The sequence below is a fragment of the Chiloscyllium plagiosum genome, chromosome 41 (assembly GCF_004010195.1).
Source record: "Chiloscyllium plagiosum isolate BGI_BamShark_2017 chromosome 41, ASM401019v2, whole genome shotgun sequence".
NCBI classification, from domain to species: Eukaryota; Metazoa; Chordata; class Chondrichthyes; order Orectolobiformes; family Hemiscylliidae; genus Chiloscyllium; species Chiloscyllium plagiosum.
In genome coordinates this window covers 5,824,294-5,848,797 of record NC_057750.1, presented here as the reverse complement: position 1 = coordinate 5,848,797, position 24,504 = coordinate 5,824,294, and the positions used below count along the sequence as shown (strand labels likewise).

Below are 24,504 nucleotides of genomic sequence, written 5' to 3'. Positions count from 1 at the left end.
TGAAGAAGGGCTTATGGCCGAAACGTCGATTCTCCTGCTCCTTGGATGCTGCCTGACCTGCTGTGCTTTTCCAGCAACACATTTTCAGCTCTGATCACCAGCATCTGCAGTCCTCACTTTCTCCTAGTCACAGTATTTATACAGTTGAGCAATTGTGGATCCACCCAAAATTATGTAGCACTATTTTTTTAAAATGAGAATCTTTATTTAGGATGAAGATTACTTTTTTTTTTCTCTGAAAGTTGTATGACTTTAGAACTCTACCTCAAAAATTGGTGAAAGCAGGCTCATTAAATGTTTTTAAGGCACAGATAGATTGATGATTATTACACAAGGGATTCAAAAGTTATCTGGAGTACACTGGAGTGTGCAGTTTGAAACACATATTATCGGCCATGATCTTATTGAATGGCAGAGCAGGTCCAAAGAGCTGAATAATCTACTTCAGTTCCTATTTCATATGTTCAGTTTGTGATCAATGGTTACGGTCAGGATGCTGTTGGTGAAATATATTTCTGTAGTAACAACAGAGCATGTAAAAATGCCTTTTATTTTAGTGAGTAAGCATATCTTTGATAACTTGCCTTCACTCCAAGAGGTGGAGCTCATGGTTTACAAGAAGTTGTCTGTTTAGAGGCAAATCTCACATTGATCCTTTTAGACTTGTGACCAGATTTTAACTCCCCATTCTTGATTCGACAGATTGAGACTTGTACCACTCCAAGTGCTTGAATGCCATCAAGTTTGAAACTGCAGTCTTGTTGGAGACATTAAACTGTAGCTAAATAAAAACGGAAAGAACTGCAGATGCTGTAAATCAGAAACAAAAACAGAAATTGCTGGAAAAGCTCAGCCGGTCTGGCAGCATCTGTGGAGAGAAATCAGAGTTAATGTTTCAGGTCAAGTGGCCCTTCCTCAGAACAGAGTTGCCAGACCGACTGAGCTTTTCCAGCAATTTCCGTTTTTGTTAAACTGTAGCTACCTCTGCTGTCTCTTAAAGGAATCTGTCTCACTCTGTGAAGAACAGCAGGTATCCCAGCAGATGTTCACCCTTCAAGCAGCATCACTAAAATGGGAAATTTTCTAGTTTGCGGGACCTTTCTGCATTCAAATAACTGCACTTTTAAAAACTACATAATTGGTGTGAAGTTATTATAACAACTTGAGGTTGTGAACTGAGAGACAAATGCCTTCATTCTTTCATGTTCTTGTTTATTTAATGAAAACTCTACCATTGCCTTTTGTCAAATGTCTTTGATCAATAACTTAACCAATCATGGGGAACCAAATTCCAGGTGCTGTACTGTGTCTGGTAATGACAATCCCAAATAATATTGGCATTATTAGCATAATTTTAAGATGACCAAGTACTTCAGAAAGCTGTAGTGCAGTGTGAGGCAAATCTGCACCTCCACTATCCTTAAGCAGAGTCTCTCGCCATGTCAGGTTCAACAAGGGGAGTTATCAAGCAGGGATTGGAAATTTGAAATAAATTCAGGAAGCACTAGAGAAATTCAGCAAGTTTAGCAATATCTGTGGACAGAGAAACAATTAAAATACCCAGTCCCATATGATGATACTTCCATGCTTTTGTTTGAGACTGAAATTTGCATGTCAAATGATAATATCTATTTTGGGCCTCCTACTGCATATCCACCTCAGCATAGGAATGTTGTGATACTGCTGTCGCACCTCAACACAGTAAAAATAACATCCTTATAAGCAAACATGTTGACCAGTCTGCCTCCTTTCACCCCGTAACATTACTCAATTCTACACTGCCTCATCTCATCTGCTACTAAAACCCTCATCCTTGCCTCGGTTACCTTTTAGGTTTGAATATTCCAATGCTTTTCTAACATTTCTATCTTGTAACCTACGTAAACAGGAGCTAATCCAAAGGTTTCTTACCTATATATTGGCAGTTGACTCAGTCACTAGCTGACCAATGTTGGCTTCCATTCCATTAACACTTCGACTTAAAGTTCTGAACCCAGTTCTCCTTCTTTGACCAGGACCCTCCTATTACGTAGCTGCCTCCAGTCCAACATTCTACAAAATCCAACTCTGACCTCTTGAATGCCCCTGATTTTAGTTTCTGTAATTTTGGTAGCTGTGCCTTCTATAATCCTTATCTTTGGAATTCTTTCCTTGCAGTCCTCTGTTTTTATATTTCACTTCCATCCTTTGCAATGTCCTTAAACCTTGCTTTGTTGACCACGCTTTTGGTCATCTGTCCTAGTATCTCCTTTTGTGACCCCTTGTCAAATTTTGTTGATGCTGTGTAGCACCTTGCTGAATTAAAGGCCTGAAATAAATGCACATTGTTGTTGGTTTTGCAGGTAATGATTGGTCATATTTCCTGTTTTGTAGGAGTTTAAAGAACTTTCACAGAGGCTGGACTGCCTGGATCTGAAAGGTAAGGCTGATTGCAGAATGTTTATTGCAATCTCTGGGATGATAGTAAAGAGTCTTCTCTTTGATAAAAATTACATGGACCTAAAATTCCTAGGTTGGGGAGGCGACAGGGAACATTCATTTGAAACAGCATACTCCTAGAAGCTCAGCTTGTTTGTCTTGAATAATATATAATTATTTTCATTGTTGCATTGACTTATGCCCCTATTGATAATGTTAAACATTTCACCTTTTTTTGGGGGGGATGAATCAAAGCACTGATTTAAATTCAGCAAGTGTCAAAATGGACCAGTAATTTGTGTGATTTGTCTATTCCCAATGAACAGTGAACGTCTGGATTGAGGTATCTAGCTGATGTGGTGAGTCGTAGAGGTGTACAGCGTGAAAACAGCCCCTTCAGTCCACTTCATCCATGCTGACCAGATAAACTAAATCTAGTCCCATTTGTCAGCCTTTGACCCATACCCCTCAAAATCCTTCCTTTTCATGTACCCATCCAGATGCCTTTTAAATGTTGTAATTGTGCCAGCCTCTTCCAACACCTCTGGCAGTTCATTCTGTACACACACCAGCCTCTGTATGAAAACATTACCCCTTCAACCCTTTTAAATTTTTTCCCTCTCCTCTTAAACGTATGCCCTCCAGTTTTTGATTCCCCTGCCCTGGGAAAAGACCTTTGCTATTCACGTTGTCCATCACGATGGAAGTGAACCCTGTTGACTGGTTCATAACTATAGAAGAGATTGTGTAAATAAGGTTTTCATAGTAACGGTCAGTCTTTACAATCTCCTGGATTGATTGTAATAGCCTGAGGGGTTTGGACAAGAATTTTCCAGTGTATTTATCTCCTTATCGACTAAGTTCTTTTCTCTGTTTCACTTACCCCTGTACTGGGAGTCATGTTCCAGTCCTCATGAGGTGAGAGGCAGCTTGTCTCTCACCTCATGAGGACATGCTTGCCTTCAATTTCACATTTCATTTCCATGCAGGTGAACCCAGATGTCGAGCATCAGTCAGCTATTCAACTGTGCGAAACATCAGAGCTGAGTTTAATCCTAAACTCATTCCCAGACATTCTCATAGTGCTTTCCAGCAGGACTAATCAATTAGTAATCGCAGCAAGATCTTTGATATTTTCCCACTTTCCCCAGCTCAGCTCACTCTAAACAGCATACCTTAGCTGCAATCTAAACTCAACACAGACAAGAATTCATCTTGGGACCTCTGGTTTGCCTTGGCTTATTGCCAAACTGGTGCTTGCTGAGACACTTGAAGGAACTGTTAGTGTTGTTTCTGATGATGCCTCCAAAGCACCTTGTTTTTTTTTTGAAAGCACCTTTACCAAAAGGATTGCAGAAACCAGGGGGAGGATTTGCATTGTGATCAAAGCTGGCCTGAGTTTCTTCCTCTAAGACAATGTGCTTTTCTGGAGAGAGTTGCAATTCTTCTCCCAATGAGGTTCGTTAACACACCAGTATAATACATTGATAGTCTGATGTACGATGTGCCGGAACTAAGGAAATGTCTAATAATGCCAAAATCCATATTAGAGCATTGTTGGCTTGAGGAATTAGAAGTTTGAGGGGATAGAAGCTGGGAAGTTCATGTTGCTGTTCCAGTGCCTCAGGATTGGTGAAGACAATTCAGCCAGGATTTCCTCCGAAGGTTTTCTATAGAGTGACACCTGCAGGAATCATAGGAATGGCAACTCGCCAATGCTCCTTCAACAACACAATTCAAACCTGAGTAATGCACCACCTAGATTGTCAAGGGAAACAGGCAGCTGGGGACACTGTCTCTTGCAAGTTCCCATCAAATTGCACAATACCCATTCAGCACTCAGAACTATATCATTGTTCCTTTGTTGTTGTTGGACCAAAGTCTTGGAACTTGCCCCCAAATGGCACTGGGTGTTTACCTGCAGCAGTTCAGTGAGGCAGATAATCACCATCTTCTCAAATACAATGGGAATGGGTAGTAAATGTTGGCCTTGCCACTGATGTCCACAACTCAAGAATTAATTTTTATTTAGAAAGGCCATTTAAACATTAAGCCTGTTCCATTTTTGTGGCTGATATGTGACCTAACTTTATATACCTATCCTAAATCTCTTGTTAATACATTTGGTTGACAAAATTCTTATCAATCTCAGATTGAAAATTAACAAAATTCTTGCATTGGTGTACAAGTGAGGGAATTGGACTTGAGTGTGATGTCTCCTATTCAAATTACGTTTATGTTCTCATGAAGACATTGCAGGGGACAATTTGGGCCTGCCAAACCATAACTCAGCAGAAATCCGTAATGGAAGAGGTAAAGTTACATTTTAAAGAGAGAGTCTATAGATGGAATGGCTATGCATGTATGTTTCTTGAAGGTTTTAAGAAGTTCGCCTGTTAAAGATGAGATTAACCAGGTGGAGGAGTGAATAGAGGTAGCTCTGAGTTTATTGAAAAGATTTTTATTCTCTTTACAGGTGAGAAACTGGACTACAAAGCTTCTGAAGCCTTGGAAGAGGTTTTCAAACGTGTCCAGTTTAAGCTGGTGGATTTGGAGGCAACCAACCTGGATGAAGATGTGAGCTGCTTAAATATTTTCAGATGTATACTTGAGATTTTTAATATTTTTAATTTCATGTTATCTTTCCATGTGTATTATAAAACAATACCATGGTTACACTGCATATTTGAGGTTAGGTTTCAACTAAATTCCACATTTGAATTTGATCCAATTTAAACAAAACATATCTTGGTAGTGTTGCTTGTGAGAGTGCCAGTTTGGATTTATCCCAACCTTGTCAGCTGGCACATCGATAAACCTCCCCCTTTGTGCTTATAAATACTATGAGTCACTTGTATTGAGAGATTCCAGCTGGATATCAACAAAATGCACAATACCTGGTTCTTGGCAATGTTGTCCTGTGTGCCAGATATAGTCCACAAAAAACTCATTGTCCAGCTATCAACTAATTAGTACTGATGTATTCAACTCCCAGATTGCCAGTGTGCAAGGTCCGAGGGCTTCGACTAACCTGGAATAAGCAGCTTATGAAAGGGAAGATTTCCCGTTTCTGGACCATCAGAACCATTTTAACTCTAATAGTGATTGTGTTTTCTTGTTTATTCTCTAATAGTCATGTACAGTAACGGTATTCAAAATAATGCTCAAATAATGTATAGTGACTACCTCAATATTTACACTTCTGTACCTGAGTATTAGTGAAAGAAAAAGATATTGAAACTTTTGAACTTGCACTCATCAGGACAAATGCAAGAATGCAAATTTCAAAGAGAGCACTACTTTGATTAGCCATGTCATTGCCATGACACGTGCAAGGAAATATTGCCTCTACTTTTGTTTAATTAAAAGACATGTCTAGCTGTGTTCCTTTTGCCTACCAAGGGCAAGTCCCTGCTGATGAATATACATACCTTGAAAACCTCATGACAGAAGGCGTTTTATCAAATTTGTACAGGCTGTCAAAGCAATGTTCAATTTTATTTCTACAGGGTGCATCAGCATTGTTTGATATGATAGAATATTATGAATCAGCCACACAGCTCAACATCTCATTTAACAAACATATTGGGACGCGAGGATGGCAGGCTGCAGCGCACATGATGAGGAAGGTATGCATCAATCTTATTACATCATTGCATTTGTGATAAGGATAATGCTTCCGCTTGGTGTAGCGCAGAGCCAGACATTCCTGAATCTACTACTTGTGTTGTTCTCAGGTTGTTGAGCACTACTGGCTAGGCTGGAATTTATTACCCATTCCAACGGGAATATAGTTGTGAATCCTGTTCTTGAATCATTGCGTTCCATTTAGAGTAGATAAACCCACACTTTTTCTTTCCCGTTGTTTGATACAATTGAGTGGCTAACTAGGCCGTTTCAGAGAGTTAAGAGTCAAACTTATTGCTGTGCGTCTGCAATTGCAAATGGGCCAAACCAGAGAAAGACAGCAGATTTCATTCTCTAAAGGACATTAGTCAGTCAGATGAGTTTTTATGACAATCCAGTAATTTCACCAGCATTATTAATGAGACTGGTATTTTGTTCACCAATGAATTTAAATTCCCTTGGACTTTATACTGGTATTTGAACTTGTGCCTCTGGACTATCCAAGCCTCTGGATTACTAGCCCAATAACATTTTCACTATGCTGCTGTATTCTCCCAAACCTGAGATGCTGAAAACAATCCTAGTGCAACTTAGCCCAGCTAATTCATCAATGTGTGGCAATTGGAACTTGCTGACTTGTATGACTGACATAGTTTGTACATAGACACATTAAGCAATCACATTTTGTTCAGATTCTCCTGTTTTACTTGGGGTTGCTGCCATGCTGGTTGATGACCCTTCTCTATCTCCTCCTGTCAGTCACCCATTTCTTTTCCAATCCTGCTTTTAAAAAAAAACCTTCCTGCCACTGCATAATTCCATCTGGTCGTGGACCTTCCTATTCTGTTTCCTCCTGGCAATCTCATCTCCATCACTTGCAGCACCTCATCTCTTTCCTTTCCACAGCAAACATCCAGACCATTTTAGTCTCTTCTCGGTTATTTTCGTCTCCACTTGATAATGCTCAGGTTTCTGCACCATAAAAAAGGCTAGATCCATGACTTTCCTATGGATTCTTCCTTTCAGTTTCAGTGAAAAGCCTTCATTGCATCGCTTCTAGTTACTCCAACCAGAGCTAATCTGCTTAATTTCAATTTCCATACTGCCATCTTCTGTCATCACAGTTTCTTGAAGCTACTCACTGAGGCATCTTACCATTTCTCAGTGCCAAAGACAGTCAGTTATTCTGCTGTTCAAAGTCAAAAATAAAAGAAGTGCCTAATGAAGATTGTAGAGAACTCTACACAGCCTATCCATGCCCCTCATTATAAAATCATGATAGGGTGAATAGCCAATGTCTTTTCCTTGGGGTGAGAAAGTCCAAAACTAGAGTGCATAGGTTTAGGGTGAGAGGGGAAAGATTTAAATGGGACTATAGGGGAAACTTTTTCATGCAGAAAGTGGTGCATGTACAGAATGAGCTGCCAGAGAAAGTGTTGGAGGCTAGTACAATTATAACATTTAAAAGGTATCTGCATGGGTGCATGAATAAGAAGGGATTAGAGAAATATGGGCCAAATGCTTGCAAATAGGAGTAGATTAATTTTCGGTATCTGGTTGGCATGGATGAGTTGGACCAAAGAGTCTGTTTCTGTGCTGTACATCTCTATGACTCTAAATGGACACAATTAAACAATTAAATGCTTGAATGAATCCCGATGGATTAGTTGATAAGTTTATTGCTTGTTGTGGTACTGAGCTATATTGATTACAAGGTGGACGGTTTACCCTAAGAGTGAAATGGTTTTACTCCTCTTGACTCTGAGAAGGCATTGAGTCATACAGCACAGAAACAGACCCTTCAGTCCAACCAGTCAATGCTGAGCATAATCCCAAACTAAACTAGTCCCATCTGCCTGCTCCTGGCCCATATCCCTCCAAACCTTTCCTAATTATGTACTTATCCAAATATCTTTTAAACATGGTAATTGTGCCCTGTTTACAATGCTCTTCTCGCAATACATCAGGAGGCTTATGCATCCCATACTGCTCGAAACTCTGCTTGTCGATATCCTGCTGGTGAATGTTGATCTTCTCTGTTGCAGACTAGTTGCCTGCAGTACCTGGATGCAAGGAACACACCTCTCCTCGACCACTCTGCACCATTTGTGGCTCGTGCTTTAAGAATCAGCAGCAGCCTGGTGGTACTGCATCTGGAAAATGCCAGTTTATCTGGCCGACCGCTCATGCTGTTGGGTAAGAGAAGTAAAATTCAGTTGTAGTTTGCATAAGGTGGGTTTGGGAGCCTTAATTTCCTGGGTTTTGGAGTCATCATAGCACTGAATGCAGTTATTCAGCCCTTCAGGTACATGCCAGCTATCTGCGGAGCAATTTGTGTATTCCTCTATTCTTCTAACCTGCAAGTTTACTTCGCTCAAGTATCCATCCAATTTCCTTTTGAAACCATTGATTGTTCGTACTTCCTCATCATAGGCACTGTGTTTCAGGTCATTAGCAGTTGCTTAGTAAGCAAGTTCTTTTGCATATCTAGCCTGCAATTCTTTCCCCTATCCTTAAACCTGTGTCCCCTAGTCTTTATTACATTATCTAACCTTTATATGAAGGAAACATTAATGTCTAGATGCTATCCAATAAAACATCTCAAAATACTTAGGCAACTAAATAAAAATTTAGTTTCTACTGTGAATGTTGGATCTATTTGTAGAACAGGATGAGATGAATAATTTGAAGATAAATATTTATCAGCACTGCAGGAGAACTTATTTGTTTTTTAAGAAGGGACATGGATCCTTAACATCCACTGAGCAAACATCTCAACCGAGGAACAATACCTCCAACAGTGCAGCATGCCCTCAACAGTGCATTGGAGTCCCAACCCACATTATATGCTCAAGTCTTGGCAACACGGATATGGCTGCAGCTGTGAACCCTGTGCCCCATGGTTAGGAACAGAATAGAGACCTTTAATACTTTTGATGAGACTTGTGTTTCTGACATGAGTTTTGAATGCAAAGCTGCAACATAGCCAAGACTGAGTACAATTTTGATTTTTGCCCAGTGTCTGACGATCATTCACTTAGTCTTTGTTTCTTACTTAGTTCTTAGATCTTTCACCTTGTTGCAACAAAATAATTTTGCCTCGGTGACAAACTTTGGTGACTTGATGGTTTTTTCACTTCATCCGAAGATTTGGACTGTTGCTAGAGTCCCAAGGGCCCCAGTTATTCTGCAGTAATCATTTTCATGTGACTTGAAACAGTAAGAGTGTGTGTCGATGATCTGCTCAAACAGGGTGGAGAAGCAACATCGTATCTAACTCCAATGCTGCTCTTGCCTTTGGTTAATCCAAGGAGCAAAGGTCACTGGATAGCGATTAGATGCAGGATGCCAAGCTTGCGATATACTGTTCTGCTCCTTAGTGAAAATGATTGAGATCACTGCCCCAGTAGGCATCAATCCAGCAGAGCCTCGGCTTCAAATCCGTGTCTGGCTGCTGAAGTACGTGCATAGGCCTGGACATACGATGAAAGGCTATTGCATTATGAGGTTTATCATAGCTGAGCATAGTCTATCATCACTTGACCTTCATGCCATATTGGCTTTTGCTAATAATCAGTAGTCATTACATTTGGGAACTTCCAGTGTTTATTTTTCCTTTGTCCTCTTTTCACTGCCAATTTTTAATTATCTCCTCCATTCCATAATACACTATTCCTACAGTCCTCCAAGCAGCATGATGACTTCCCTTCATAACCTTTGATAATATCAGGCCACTTTTGTTCCATGGGAAGCAAAGCTAATGTTCTCATAACATAACAGTTCAAATTTCTGAAAAATCAAAGGCAAATGTTGAATTGTGGTAGATATGTCTCTCATAAGACAATGTGCCATTGTGGTAAAGGTACTGGATCATAGGATTGTTTTCTCATTAGAGAGAAAGGGGCGGCTGGAAGTGGTTTAACCTGTGAATCACTGTACCTTGGTTGAGGGGGGAGATTGAGAAGGAGTGTCCTTCGTGCTAACCTTAGCTAATGTGGGAGATTCTCTTTCTCAACCTCTCCTCTCGCCTGATGCATGATGACTCTCACCAGTTGTCCCTCTCTATTCAGAGAGAAGTCATTTGGTCTGGTAAGCAACTTTACCCTTTTTTTGGGGGTTTGTTAACACAGTCGGCTATGTAGCTGGTTTGTAATATCGAGTGATGCTAACTTTGTGGGCCATTGTGGTACCTGCATTCCAAACCTTACTGTATGCCTGTTGTTCTACCTGGCAGCAACTGCGTTGAAGATGAACATGACGCTGCGAGAGCTGTTTTTGGCTGATAACAAATTGAATGGTTTGCAGGATTCAGCACAGCTGGGAAACCTCCTAAAGTTCAACTGCACCATCCAGCTAATGGACTTGCGCAACAACCATATTCTAGACTCAGGTATACACTATGCTTCCCTCTCCTGAGCTCATCTCTCCAAGACTGACTTTGTGATATTATGGATCGCCTTGTTACTCTGTCCTCATACACCTAAATAATTAGGTTACAATTTTGTAATGCAGGTAGGTGATTGGGAAGTAGGGCAGCTGCACTGGAGTTATATGGGCTGACCACATTGGTGCAGAGCACTTAATTTTTTGCCATGGTTTGTTGTTTTCCCTCTGGCTAATTGAATTGAATGGACAGGACATCACTCGATTCAATGGGAATATTTTTATGAAATTGTTCAGATTTATTTTAGGATGCTGAATGTTGCCACCCATCCTGACATTTATTGTATATCCCCAGTAAGACTTGGCCAAACATGAAAACTTAAAAGTTTCACTCACCTATGGGATGTGGGCACTTACTACCCAGCCCTAATTGCCCCTTGTTCTGAGTAGCTTGCTCGGGCCATTTCAGAGGGCAGCTAAGAGTTAACCACATTGTTGTGGGTATGGAATCATTGTCAGCCTAAAACCAGGTAAGGGCAGACTATTTCCTTCCCTAAAAGGTGTTGGTGTACCAGATGAGATTTTACTACAGTCGATAGTGGTTACATTGTCAGCACTAGACTAACTTTCGATTGCAAATTTTTATTGAATTCAAAATTGCACAATCTGCCCCAAAGGGATTTGAACCCATCTCCCCACAGTATTAGTTTGGGATTCTCGATTAGTAGTCCTGTGACATTACCACTACACCACTGCTTCCTCACATAGGAGTAGGAATAGGCCCAATAGCTCTTTGAGCCTATTCTGCCATTCTGTCCGATCTTAGCTGATCATTTATCTCAATGCCTTCATCGCACAATCCTCTTGTCCCATGATTCCTTTGAAACCCAAAAGTCTGTCAATCTTTGTGCCTCGTATACAACAATTAAATGTCGAGAGCTCTTTGGGGTAGTGCATTCCAAACATTCACAATATTCTGAGTGAAGAAGTCTCTCCTCTCCTCAGTGTTAAATGGGCTGACCCACTGTACTGCACCTCCGACCCCATGTTGTAGAAGACCCACCCAGGGGAAAAGCACTTTTCTCAGTGTCTACTTTGTCAAGCCCATTTAAAATCTTTGTTGCAGTTAGCTCATCTTACATTATTCTAAATTGTAAGGAATATAATCCTAGTTATTTTAATTCTCCAAACGTGTAGGGCAGTTGGCTCCTCACAAAATGATGCCAGTGTTATATGCTGCCTGACCCGCTGTGATCTTCAGCATTTTTTGTTTTCAGTACAGTTTCCAGCATCTGTAGTAATTTGCTCCTACATCGTGTTATATCCGTTGAGTTGGATTTTTGTATTAGATTTGCACTAGCAATAGTCCAGCTATCCTGTAATTTGGTTAAATCCTGATTTCAGCTTCAGACTGAGTTTGGACTGTAAATACAGCTTTGGTTTGAAGAAAACCCCCTTTGTTTCTAAGTTACTGTTAATCTGACCGCACCCGTAGGCTACTTAGTTGTTGACTATCTCTTTATAGTGTATGAATCAACTCTTTAACAATTGAGTAAGATTGCATTCATCCAATGCTTCATTACCAGTGGTTAGAGGTCCTTCAGGAGAACTTTTGGCACAGTGATAGTCATTGCCTCTCAGCCAGAGCTCTAGGTTCAAGTCCTGCTCAGGACTTAATGACCGAGGAAGGAGTCATTATAATGCAGACACTCAGGTTAAGTATCAACCCGCAAATCCTTCTACCACATACTAATAATGGGCATTAACAGTGGGAGACATTTCTGGTCAACCCTGTTGTGGAAAGAAATTGGAATCTCTCACATTGCTGTCCATAGCTCCAGACTACTGCATACATGTAAAAGTGTCTGCTGACTCAGCATTTTGACTCCTTTCAGGGGCTGGTTAACTCAATTGGCTGGACAGCCAAAGCAGGCCATATTGGTGCCAATTGTGTGACCTTCAATCTCTGATCTGGCTATGCTGGATTCAGGACCTGCTTCCTAGTCTTACCCATGATGAAGATTTTTGCTGCCATGAATAAAACTTGCCTCTGAAAGATCTTTGCAGTCCCAGTTAGAGCATTGAGCCATTCGGACTAGCCAGTGAATTCGTCCAATCCCAATCTCTGAGTCAGTTGATCTCAGGTAAGATAACAACAAGAAGGCCAGCTTGGTCTTTGTTGTTCATAGCCTGGAAGGAGGAATGGAGAAGATTTGACCACAGATTCTGTTTTCTGCTTAATTACTTCTGATATCTAGATGCTGGGAGAAGGCAGGCCCAGCTGTGATGTGATGGCTTCTCCCACAAGCCCATTGCCTGTGCACACCAATAACGTGATCATATGAGCAAGGTACCAGAGTGAGATATCCAGCCCAGGCCCCAATGATAGCTAGTGCCTTCAAGAAATATAAGGAGAAATTTGACCATGAATGGGTTTTCAGAAGTTTGCCAGGGTGTTATTTGCTTTATTCACAGGCTTGGCATACATCTCTGATGGATTGAAGGAACAAAGACAAGGTTTAGTGACCCTGGTCTTGTGGAACAATCAGCTGACCCACAATGGGATGACCTACATGGCAGCTGCACTGGTGAGTGAGTGACCGTGATTTCCTTTTGAATCATGCTGTTTTGGGAACTGGATATGCATTTGCTATGAGTTGTGCTTTTAGTGATTTTTTAAACTTTACTGTACATAATCTGGACATTTCCTGTCCACAGACATAACTTCCTGTTATCATAAGATTTGTTCTGATGTCTTGTGTCAATATTTAACATTGAAGATTCCTATGTAATCAGTTAAAATGGAATTGTCTGTGTAAACCTTCTAGATAATGCTGAACTAATTGGTTGCAGTCACACTGTGTAGCCCCAATGTTTACTCTGACCCATAATGAGCAGAGCTACAAGGCACTTTAAAATTTTGATTGCTACCTGTTTCTTTCTGTGCCTTCATTTTAACTCAATTTTATTTCTGACGTTCATAAGCCATTTTTTATAATCCACATCACTTAAAATAATTTGAAACAAGCACTTGCCTCCAAATCCAGAAAGTTGTGGGTTCAAGTCCCAAACTAAACACAAGTGCACAAATCTATCTTTATGTTGCACTGTATACTGAGGGAGGGCAGCATTTTCAGAATTGCCAACTGTTGGGTAGGGTGTAAGCGCCTCTCAGTTGATGTTAAAAAATCTCGTGGCATAGATCAACAAAGGAGTTCTCCTCGTGTCCTGACCAACATTTATCCCTCAATCATTCCCAAAACAGACTATATGGTCATTACCACAGTGCTATGCAGTAACAAGCTGCTGCATTTCCTACGACTACACCTCAAAATGACTTCATTAACTGCAGACCTCTCGTGCTATCTAGTTGTTGTGAAATGTGCTAGAAAAATACTTTCTTTCTATTTTTTTTCAAACTATACACCCAAAGGTTCAAACACCAAGGTAGGCACAATAAGATATGAAGGGGTTATCAATCTCACAAGTTGGGCACATGTGGATGAGTTAAGTTATTGAATAAAGCCAATTAAACTGACAGAAGAAAAATTCAATTTTTAAAAATTTATTTCATGGGATGTGGGTGTCACCTTTGGTGGTCCATCTCTAATTGCTCTTTAGTCGACTGAGTTGCTAGGCCACTTCAGAGGGCAATTGAGAGGCAGTTGCAGTTATGGAGTCCCATGCATGACAGACTGGATAAGGATAGCAGATTTCATTCTCTAAAAGGCTTTAATTGAAATTAAATTCTTCCAGCTGCAAAGGTGGGATTTGAAATAGACCCTCAGAACATTGGCTTGGGAGCTCTGGATTATTAATGATATTCCTACTACATCATCACCTTCTCTTCTCCCTCCTATACAATTGAACCATTGTTAATGCATAATTCTGTAAGTCTCACCATAAGCTGCAGAATTCCCAATTGATTCCCCTAGAAGTTGAAGAAATTTCCTCAACTATATGTGCCAATTTAGTTTGACTCCTGTCCATGTTAAATTTTTTGTTGAAGTAGTGGTTTGAGACCCAGTGGTTTCTGCTGCTCTGCTCGTACAAAGGGAAGCAGCTGCAAATGTTTTCAGTGCAAAATCAACAGACTGATGCAGATTACATTGAAAGATAAATATCCCTTCTCTTTCACCCATCCTTGCTCTTTTTCTCCCCCCCCCCCCCCCTTCAGCCCTACACATTGAGTCTGGAGACGTTAAATCTTGGCCATAATGCTATTGGCAATGAAGGTGTGCACAAACTCAAAGATGGATTGATTGCAAATCGATCGGTTCTGCGCTTGGGATTGGCATCTACAAAACTCACCTGTGAAGGTAAGAGCCAAACACATGACTCACATCCAAGTGTGCATCTTGCCGCATCCTGTAGCTTTCAGACTAGTTTTCTGAGCTTCTGTGTTTAGATTTATTCAACTGAAGTCCCTTGTTAATAAATTGTCTCAAAACTAACTGATATCCAAAAGAACTGTTCAAACAGGAGGATTTTTCTTTTCAACCCTGGCTACATTAGCTGAACTCCATCACAGGTTAGCCGGGTAGGCTACCATTGTCTCATGATGCCTGTGTTATCAGTGGGGTGGTTGTGGGGGTGAGACTCAGCTTGCCCACATGTGATTGTTATCCTGTGACCCAACCCTAAAGCTCCCTCTGAACCAGAGCCAGTGCTGGAAAATGTCCCACAAGAGATAGGACTGGACTCAAATGTGATATGCTCCACAGTCAAATAGCTGAGTGACACTCACGGTCCACAAGAACTACTACAGATTCAGAACCTCAGGAGCAGACTGTTCCTTTGCAGAAAGGAAAGAGTTGTCAATGTTTTGTAATTCACCGAAGGTGATGATCATCATGTATCATCTTGCCAGTTCTTTCTGCTTCACTGAAAAACAGTGATTTTTCTTGAATGAGTAATTCCAGGGTATTGTGTCCCTTCCAGCATGTTGTTTGGTGTTTGTTATTCATGTACATGTATAAGAGATGGTGCATACTGACATCAGATCATTTGAAGGGTGGGAGGAAAGTCAGAAAAGAGTATTTCTGTTTTCTCTGCAGTGAATTCTGCTCGAGTTGTACCCATACAAGATGAGGGTAGAATTAAAGTGAGGTGCCCTCTAGGTATGCTACATGAACATGTCTTGACTTTTTATGATGTGGGATGTGAGTGATGCTGGAGTTGTCAGCCTGTGTTGTCCATCTGTAAAAGTCATTGAACTGAGTAGTTTGCTAAGCCATTTCCGAGAGTAGTTAAGTGTCAACTGCATTGCAGTGTCTGTGAACTCTTGCATACGGCAGACTGGGTAAGGATGGCAGATTTCCATCGGTGCACTAAATGGATTTCATGACAATCGATAATAGTATTACCGTAGATGATCACCATTGCTGAGACTAGCTTTTAGATTCCAAATTTTATTAATTGAATTCAAGTCGCAGTCGCAGGATTTGAGCCCACATCTCCAGAGCATCTGTGAGACCCTTTGGATTGCTATTATAGTGACGACACCGCTATTACATCCCGTCCCAGGTGCACATTTAAATAAGGTCGATCAATACACTCAGAACTAATTTATGCAATTGTTAGTACCTTCAAGAGTAGGAAGGGGATGAATAAAATTGCATGTTTTCCATAAAATTTTGTAAGCTTGTTTAAATTGTTTAATCCCTGGCCCACTATATACCTTGGAATTTATCCAACATGTAAGTGGGACCTTTATAGCACAACAATAACTATCCTTCCCAAGTTAGTTGCTTGGCTACTTTCCATACCAAAGATTTAATCATCAGGTTTCTGGTACATTATTTACAGTTGTGAACATGAACTGTTTTTAACTCTGTTAGTTGTGGTGAATGGTAAATGGAGTTATATTGTTGTGTTTTTTTTTGTTCTCACCAGGCGCCGTGGCCGTGGCAGAATTCATTGCTGACAGTCCCCGCCTGCTCCGCCTGGATCTGCGTGAAAATGAGATCAAGACTGGTGGACTTATGGCTCTCTCACTAGCCCTTAAAGTGAACCATTCCCTCCTAAGGCTTGACCTGGACAGGGAACCCAAGAAAGAAACAGTTAGTAATCACTTTCTTCCTTGTTTTGAAATGGAATACTCTTTGCATTAGTAGCTACAACAGCAGGTTAGAAGCTAGAAATTCCACAGCAAGTAATTTATTTCCTGTCTCCTAGTGCCTGCCCACCATCTACAAAGCATATGTCAGGAATGAGATAGAAAACTCTACAGATGCCTGGATGAGTGCAACTCCAACAACATTTGAGAAGCTCAGCACCATCCAAGACAAAGCAGCCAGCTTGATTGACATCTCATCCACCTTCAACATTCACTCCCTTCACCACATTCACGCAGTGGTAATGATGTTTACCACCCACAAGTTGCACTCAGGCGTTTTGACAGCACCTTCCAAACCTGCAACCCTTATCTTCTAGAACACTCCACCTACAAATTCTTCTCCCAGCCACACATTATCCCTGACTTGGAATTATGCTGCCATTTCTTCACTGCCATTGAGTCAAAATCCTGCACCTTCCTTCCTATCTACACCACACAGACTGCAGCAGTCCATTTTCTTAAAGGATGTTTAGGGATGGCCAGTAAATGTTCACATTTAGACAGCAATGCTCATATCCCATGAACAAATATAAAAATAGAAAATCTTAGTCTTAACTTATTTTCTGGGTATCCACTCCCCTTCTCTCCTTTTCCATTTTAAAGAATTCTTAAATACAAACACACAAACAAGTTATCTTCACTTTGCTGCTCCTCATCTGAGCTGCCTAATGATCAGTGCAGGATGCAGTGAGTAGAAAGGTAAAATCTAATAGAAATGCCCAATCCACCATGGATTGGAGCAGGCTTGATGGTAAAGGTTGTCTCTTTCTGCTCTTTAAAGTTTACATATATAATGTAAAATTACATATACAATTCTGGTTTAAGGCCTAACCTTTCTATCCCTCTGAAAGGGTATTTACATGCAAGCCATTCTTCTTAATTAAGCTGTGATTTTATTTAAAGCCTTTCCATGCTGTTTTAGTAAAATTATTCACACTTCTGATTTTTTAAATTCTACTAAAAGTGATTGCTATTTCACAAGAACTAATTCTGGCTCTTTACTGTTTTGAAGCTTGATATGATGGAATGTTATCACCCCCAACAGTTGACTCAGCCTCTTGTGAGAGGGACACACTATCCTGTCTGCCTAAAGTGCCTGTGAATTAGAATTCACCAAATCCAGTTTTTCAGTGTTGTGATTTTAAAATTCTCGTTCTTGTGTTTAAATGATTCCATGGTCCCTCCCTGTTTCTATTCTCACTCTGCCCTACAACCCTTAACGATTTGTGCATTCCTCTGATCCTGGCCTCTTGTGCACCCTGATTTCAGTTGCTCCACCACGAGAGGCCAGCTGCCTGAGCCCTAAACTCTGACAATCTCTCCCTAGAAAACACACCATCTCTCTCCCTCTCACCCTCCCTCTCACCCTCCCTCTCACCCTCCCTCTCTCCCTCCCTCCCTCTCTCCCTCACTCTCGCTGTCTCCCTCCCTCCCTCTCTCCCTCACTCTCGCTGTCTCCCTCCCTCCCTCTCTCCCTCACTCTCGCTGTCTCCCTCCCTCCCTCTCTCCCTCACTCTCGCTGTCTCCCTCCCTCCCTCTCTCCCTCACTCTCGCTGTCTCCCTCCCTCCCTCTCTCCCTCACTCTCGCTGTCTCCCTCCCTCCCTCTCTCCCTCACTCTCGCTGTCTCCCTCCCTCCCTCTCTCCCTCACTCTCGCTGTCTCCCTCCCTCCCTCTCTCCCTCACTCTCGCTGTCTCCCTCCCTCCCTCTCTCCCTCACTCTCGCTGTCTCCCTCCCTCCCTCTCTCCCTCACTCTCGCTGTCTCCCTCCCTCCCTCTCTCCCTCACTCTCGCTGTCTCCCTCCCTCCCTCTCTCCCTCACTCTCGCTGTCTCCCTCCCTCCCTCTCTCCCTCACTCTCGCTGTCTCCCTCCCTCCCTCTCTCCCTCACTCTCGCTGTCTCCCTCCCTCCCTCTCTCCCTCACTCTCGCTGTCTCCCTCCCTCCCTCTCTCCCTCACTCTCGCTGTCTCCCTCCCTCCCTCTCTCCCTCACTCTCGCTGTCTCCCTCCCTCCCTCTCTCCCTCACTCTCGCTGTCTCCCTCCCTCCCTCTCTCCCTCACTCTCGCTGTCTCCCTCCCTCCCTCTCTCCCTCACTCTCGCTGTCTCCCTCCCTCCCTCTCTCCCTCACTCTCGCTGTCTCCCTCCCTCCCTCTCTCCCTCACTCTCGCTGTCTCCCTCCCTCCCTCTCTCCCTCACTCTCGCTGTCTCCCTCCCTCCCTCTCTCCCTCACTCTCGCTGTCTCCCTCCCTCCCTCTCTCCCTCACTCTCGCTGTCTCCCTCCCTCCCTCTCTCCCTCACTCTCGCTGTCTCCCTCCCTCCCTCTCTCCCTCACTCTCGCTGTCTCCCTCCCTCCCTCTCTCCCTCACTCTCGCTGTCTCCCTCCCTCCCTCTCTCCCTCACTCTCGCTGTCTCCCTCCCTCCCTCTCTCCCTCACTCTCGCTGTCTCCCTCCCTCCCTCTCTCCCTCACTCTCGCTGTCTCCCTCCCTCCCTCTCTCCCTCACTCTCGCTGTCTCCCTCCCTCCCTCTCTCCCTCACTCTCGCTGTCTCCCTCCCTCCCTCTCTCCCTCACTCTCGCTGTCTCCCTCCCTCCCTCTCTCCCTCACTCTCGCTGTCTCCCTCCCTCCCTCTCTCCCTCACTCTCGCTGTCTCCCTCCCTCCCTCTCTCCCTCACTCTCGCTGTCTCCCTCCCTCCCTCTCTCCCTCACTCTCGCTGTCTCCCTCCCTCCCTCTCTCCCTCACTCTCGCTGTCTCCCTCCCTCCCTCTCTCCCTCACTCTCGCTGTCTCCCTCCCTCCCTCTCTCCCTCACTCTCGCTGTCTCCCTCCCTCCCTCTCTCCCTCACTCTCGCTGTCTCCCTCCCTCCCTCTCTCCCTCACTCTCGCTGTCTCCCTCCCTCCCTCTCTCCCTCACTCTCGCTGTCTCCCTCCCTCCCTCTCTCCCTCACTCTCGCTGTCTCCCTCCCTCCCTCTCTCCCTCACTCTCGCTGTCTCCCTCCCTCCCTCTCTCCCTCACTCTCGCTGTCTCCCTCCCTCCCTCTCTCCCTCACTCTCGCTGTCTCCCTCCCTCCCTCTCTCCCTCACTCTCGCTGTCTCCCTCCCTCCCTCTCTCCCTCACTCTCGCTGTCTCCCTCCCTCCCTCTCTCCCTCACTCTCGCTGTCTCCCTCCCTCCCTCTCTCCCTCACTCTCGCTGTCTCCCTCCCTCCCTCTCTCCCTCACTCTCGCTGTCTCCCTCCCTCCCTCTCTCCCTCACTCTCGCTGTCTCCCTCCCTCCCTCTCTCCCTCACTCTCGCTGTCTCCCTCCCTCCCTCTCTCCCTCACTCTCGCTGTCTCCCTCCCTCCCTCTCTCCCTCACTCTCGCTGTCTCCCTCCCTCCCTCTCTCCCTCACTCTCGCTGTCTCCCTCCCTCCCTCTCTCCCTCACTCTCGCTGTCTCCCTCCCTCCCTCTCTCCCTCACTCTCGCTGTCTCCCTCCCTCTCTCCCTCACTCTCGCTGTCTCTGCCTTGCCTAATATCTCCTCGTAGTTCAGTGTCAAGTTTTGTTGACTCTTGTCTGAAGCAACTTAAGGCACTTTATTGTGTTAGCATTGCTATATAAATGAAAGTTGATCCTATATAACCCGCCACCCTACTTTCTCCTCAGGTAAAGAGCTTCATTGAAACTCAGAAGGCTCTCCTCTCAGAGATTCAAAATGGCTGCAAGAGGAATTTCATCCTGGCAAAGGAGAAGGAGGAGAAAGAGCAGAAGATGCAGCAGTCTGCGTCGATGCCGGAGATTACTGTGACAGTGTGCGACAATAAGGAGCCCCAAAAGAGCCAGGTCTGCCTGAAGACCCAGGAAATGCCAGAGGGTTCGGAAAATGAAGTTGTCCAAGAGACAGTAACCAGGAATGCTGAAGAGCTGGTTGGCACCAATGAGTCGATTGTTGCGTCCTGCTCTGTGGAGTGTAACCTGCAGCCTGCAGTGCAGGTTGCACTCCACAGAGCAGGACGCAACCTGCAGCCTGCAGTGCAGGTTGAATCGGAACAGAGCCAGGAACAATTGAGCGTGGCTGGAATGTCCAGCTCGGAGAAGCAGCAGCTTCAGAAGCAGGATCCTTTGGAAACACGTTGTGGAAAGGAGTCAGTCACAGAAGGTGATGTGGGTGACAGAAGCAGCCTGGCCGCTGTTGGTGATCAGCCAACGCTGATTGCCACTGAATTAAAATCTCCAGGGCCTGAGAGTCCAGTATTCATCAGGTCACCAATCGACATCTCACCAAGAAACAACGAGCGCTTGGTGTCCAGTCCAGGCAGGGGACGCAAAGTCTTTTTTGTAACCAGGGTGGAGAGCCCACCAGAAAACCACAACAACCAAGACATGCAATGGCAGAATGAACCGCTGCAAAGCAGAGCGTATGCTATCTCCACTAAAGAGGCAGAATCCCCATCAAAGCCTTTACCTTGTTCAGCATCAGACCCACTGTCAACTTCGACTGTCCTAGATCCTGCCCTGGATGGTAGTTCCCAGACTGAGAGCCTGTCAGGCCTGGACAGAGGGGCAGATAACCCTGGGTACGACTTTGAGAAAGTTTGTGCCAAAGACTGCGATCACATGATACATGGGGCTGCCTTACCAAATGGACTGAAAGCAGAGCTTGTACAAAGGTTGCCTGAGACGACAGTGCTGACCACAGGCAAGGATGGTAAAGCAATGAGCTGCAGCATTGAGCATGGTGAGTGTGTGTCCTGATAGGTGAAATCTGACTCCTGATAAATCAGTGCTAATGATCCTCCATTGTAGCAATGCTTCAATAAATTATGCTCCACCTCGCTCTCCGAAGCTGCAAATAAATCCCCTTTTACGCAAATCCACCCCATTGCGATACTGAAACCAACAGAAGTCTTTGCATAGTATTCTAATCTCTAACTCAATTTTCGCGGACCTTAAAAGTTATGATTAGATTCCCTACAGTGTGGAAACAGGCCCTTTAGCCCAACCAGTCCACACCGACCTTCGGAAGAGCAACTCACCATTTCCCTCTGACGAATGAGACCTAGCACCATGGGCAATTTAGCATGGCCAATTCACCTGACCTGCACATCTTTGGACTGTGGGAGGAGCATCTGGAAGAAACCCACGCAGACACAGGGAGAATGTGCAAACTCCACACAGACAGTCACCCGAGGCTAGAATCGAACCTGGGACCCTGGTGCTGTGAGGCAACAGTTCTAACCACAGAGCCACTGTTCCGTCCTTATTGTTATCTCTCTTTCACCCTTCAAATAAAGTCATAGAGATGTACAGCACAGAAATAGACCCTTCATCCATGCCAACCAAATAACCTAAGTTAATCTAGTCCCATTTGCCAGCATTTGGCCCATGTCTCTTTAAACCCTTCGTATTCATGTACCCATTCAGAAACCTTTTTGAATGTTGTATTTGTACTGGCATCCACCACTTTCTCTAACAGTTCATTCCACACACGCACCGCCCTCTGCATGAAAATGTTGTCCCTTAGGTTCCTTCTAAATCTTTCCCCTCTTTCCTTAAACTTATGCCCCCTACTCTGGGTGAATAGTCAGGTCTGTTCCCCAATCTGTGACCTTCATGATTTTATAACCCCTCAACCTCCCAATGCTCCTGCGAAACCAGCCCCAGTCTATTCAGCCTCTACCTATAGCTCAAATCCTCCTACCCTGGCAACATCCTTGTAATAACTGCACTACTCAATTAAAAACAGCAATAACTATTGGATAACCGGTCCGCCTTTCCAATAATTTTTAAATATCCTTTTTTATAATTTATAAATAATATAACTTTATAATTTAAATTTAGGCAGATGCAATTAATAGTTGATGGCTTCACGTGCAGTTAATTGGACAGAGCCCTAATTTGCCTAGCAACAGTTCATCATGTACAATTGACTGAAGTTGCAAAGTCTTTGCTTCTATTTCTCCCATGCTCCCTTAGCGATATCAGCAACCACCTGTACTGAGCAATATTGTCCTACAAGGCCTGAAGGTCTTGGCTAAGTTAATGATCTCTGCCAAATACCTCATGGAGATACTGTAAAAGGCCTGACTGTGTCTTGGCTCTGCTGATTCTGACCATCCTACACCCACACTTTCCCAAGATAGCATCTGACATCCACCTACAATTATGAAATATAGGCAGTCTGGTTCAGCATTAAAAAGGTTTCCTGGTGAAGTCAGACATTTCACAGGATGAAACAGCACTTTTGGCAAAGAACACGATTTTCCTTATTTAAAAAAGTAAATCTGTAAGATCCTTAAGATTCCCAGTGTTTTTAAAATTTTCTTTTTCTACCTTGTACTGTTCTGATCCTTACCCTATCTATGAATGGTTTTTGTTTGTTTTTAAGAGTTTACATCCCCCAAAACTGAAAAGGAGCTGGAGGAGTTATTGCTGGAGGCGAGTCAAGAGACATGTCGTGAAACATCGTGAAAGTGAGCAAGTAAGGCCGTACTTCACTTCCAAATATTTTGCTTGTGGTTACTTGTCACTTGCTGTCTTTTGACCCTCACCTATTGATGTCTTAGTATTAACTCAAATATTCACTTGTATTATTCCACAGTGAGTTTCAGGTCTTGCTGAATGTGTTGAGACTGTCCTTGAAGATTCCCCACCCTCTTCAACACCAACAAAAGATGTATTTTCTCTCTTGCCTTCTCCTCATTGCTCTCGCTCTCTGTCCCTCCGAGCAGTGGCCATTGGACTATCCATTGTCAATTCACCTTGCTCTTCATGCCATTCCACCTTGCCTCCAGCGAAGGGGTTTCTCTGACCCAGTTTGGTTGGGATACAAACCAAAGAAAGCACCACCCAGGAAGTTAGATTGCTGCCGGACCCTGCCTGATGCGGGTGAGTGGTGTCTCGCTTATGGAAATGGAGACCATCGGAACACGAGATGTGTCCGGGACCATCGAGTCTGGAAGAAACTGTTAACAGTGTGACTCAGGCAATGGACGTTTGCCTTGGCAGTGCGTGCATCATGCCAGGGCTAGGATTAACGCTAGTTCTCATTTACTGTAAACTACAAGTAGGATTTCCCTTCACTCCCTTCATGTTTTTTGCTAGCAAGGGGCAGGTCCATTATTCAAGAAACCAGCCCCTGTCTGCTTAATCCTGATTGTTGGTCCTCCTTGTGATCCTTCGTCTCTCCTGATAGTGAAAGGATTTGCACTGAGGAGAAAATCAGAAGGACTCAAAAGATCATTTTCAGCTCTGGTACTGTTTGTGTTCTAGTTTACCAGTGAGATTTTTCTTATTTTGGATTAGATGCTATTTATTTTTAGCGTTGATGTTTATTGATGTCTGGTTAATGTTTTTAAAATTGGCAGTGTGGAATTTGCCTGAGGAGTTGCAGTTTGAATGCTCCAATTTTAATGCAACTTTTGAGTTAGCAGGACGGTTATGCCGATTGGGAAAAGCGTCGGAAGTCACTCGAGAACTACTTAATCACATGTCGTGATTACTGACATCGACAACTAGATGTTAACACTAATTGAACTTGCTGAATGTTAGTTAATCTGGTCATTGACATAAGTCATTGTCCCCAACCATTTGGTAAAAGTAGATTGATCACCTAGCGGTTTCTGTATTGCACTTATGAATCTTTGGTTGGGGGGGGGGATGATTAAAAGCTTTGGATGCATCTTTAATAATTATTCCCATTAAACTGCCAGACCTGCACAGTGATGTTTAGCAATTTGCAAAATCTTTTCCAGTGGCCAAAACATTTCTGCTTTTCACAGTTTGATCTGCGGTGCAGCAGACAAATCAAAATCTCCGTCCTTTTCAACAGAAATAACCCACAGAGTTGGCAGCACTTGAGACTGAAAGTTGCTGCCAATAAATGGGTTACTTTGCTCTTCATGGCTGTTTATGCACTTTGCTATATACCAATTTCCAGACATACCCTTCTTTAATCAAAGGTTCAAAGCCTGTCACTTCTGAACTG

At 43.5% G+C, this 24,504-nt stretch overlaps 1 protein-coding gene across 2 annotated transcripts in view; it reads left to right on the top strand.

Moving 5' to 3' along the window:
* Positions 1–24,242, top strand: part of LOC122542788 (protein phosphatase 1 regulatory subunit 37-like) — a 45,564-nt gene extending 21,322 nt beyond the window's left edge. The window contains exons 3-13 of one of the 2 annotated variants that reach the window (XM_043680833.1): positions 2,374–2,419; positions 4,895–4,995; positions 5,928–6,047; positions 8,091–8,241; positions 10,280–10,435; positions 12,904–13,016; positions 14,606–14,747; positions 16,324–16,490; positions 20,184–21,255; positions 22,906–22,998; positions 23,119–24,242. In XM_043680833.1, the coding sequence (XP_043536768.1) occupies positions 2,374–2,419; positions 4,895–4,995; positions 5,928–6,047; positions 8,091–8,241; positions 10,280–10,435; positions 12,904–13,016; positions 14,606–14,747; positions 16,324–16,490; positions 20,184–21,255; positions 22,906–22,988 (2,151 nt within the window). In that variant the 3' untranslated portion in view covers positions 22,989–22,998; positions 23,119–24,242. Of the gene's footprint in view, positions 1–2,373; positions 2,420–4,894; positions 4,996–5,927; positions 6,048–8,090; positions 8,242–10,279; positions 10,436–12,903; positions 13,017–14,605; positions 14,748–16,323; positions 16,491–20,183; positions 21,256–22,905; positions 22,999–23,118 lie in introns of those variants that run through there. The other variant, XM_043680835.1, reaches the window with a different exon arrangement.
* Positions 24,243–24,504: the final 262 nt, after the last annotated feature.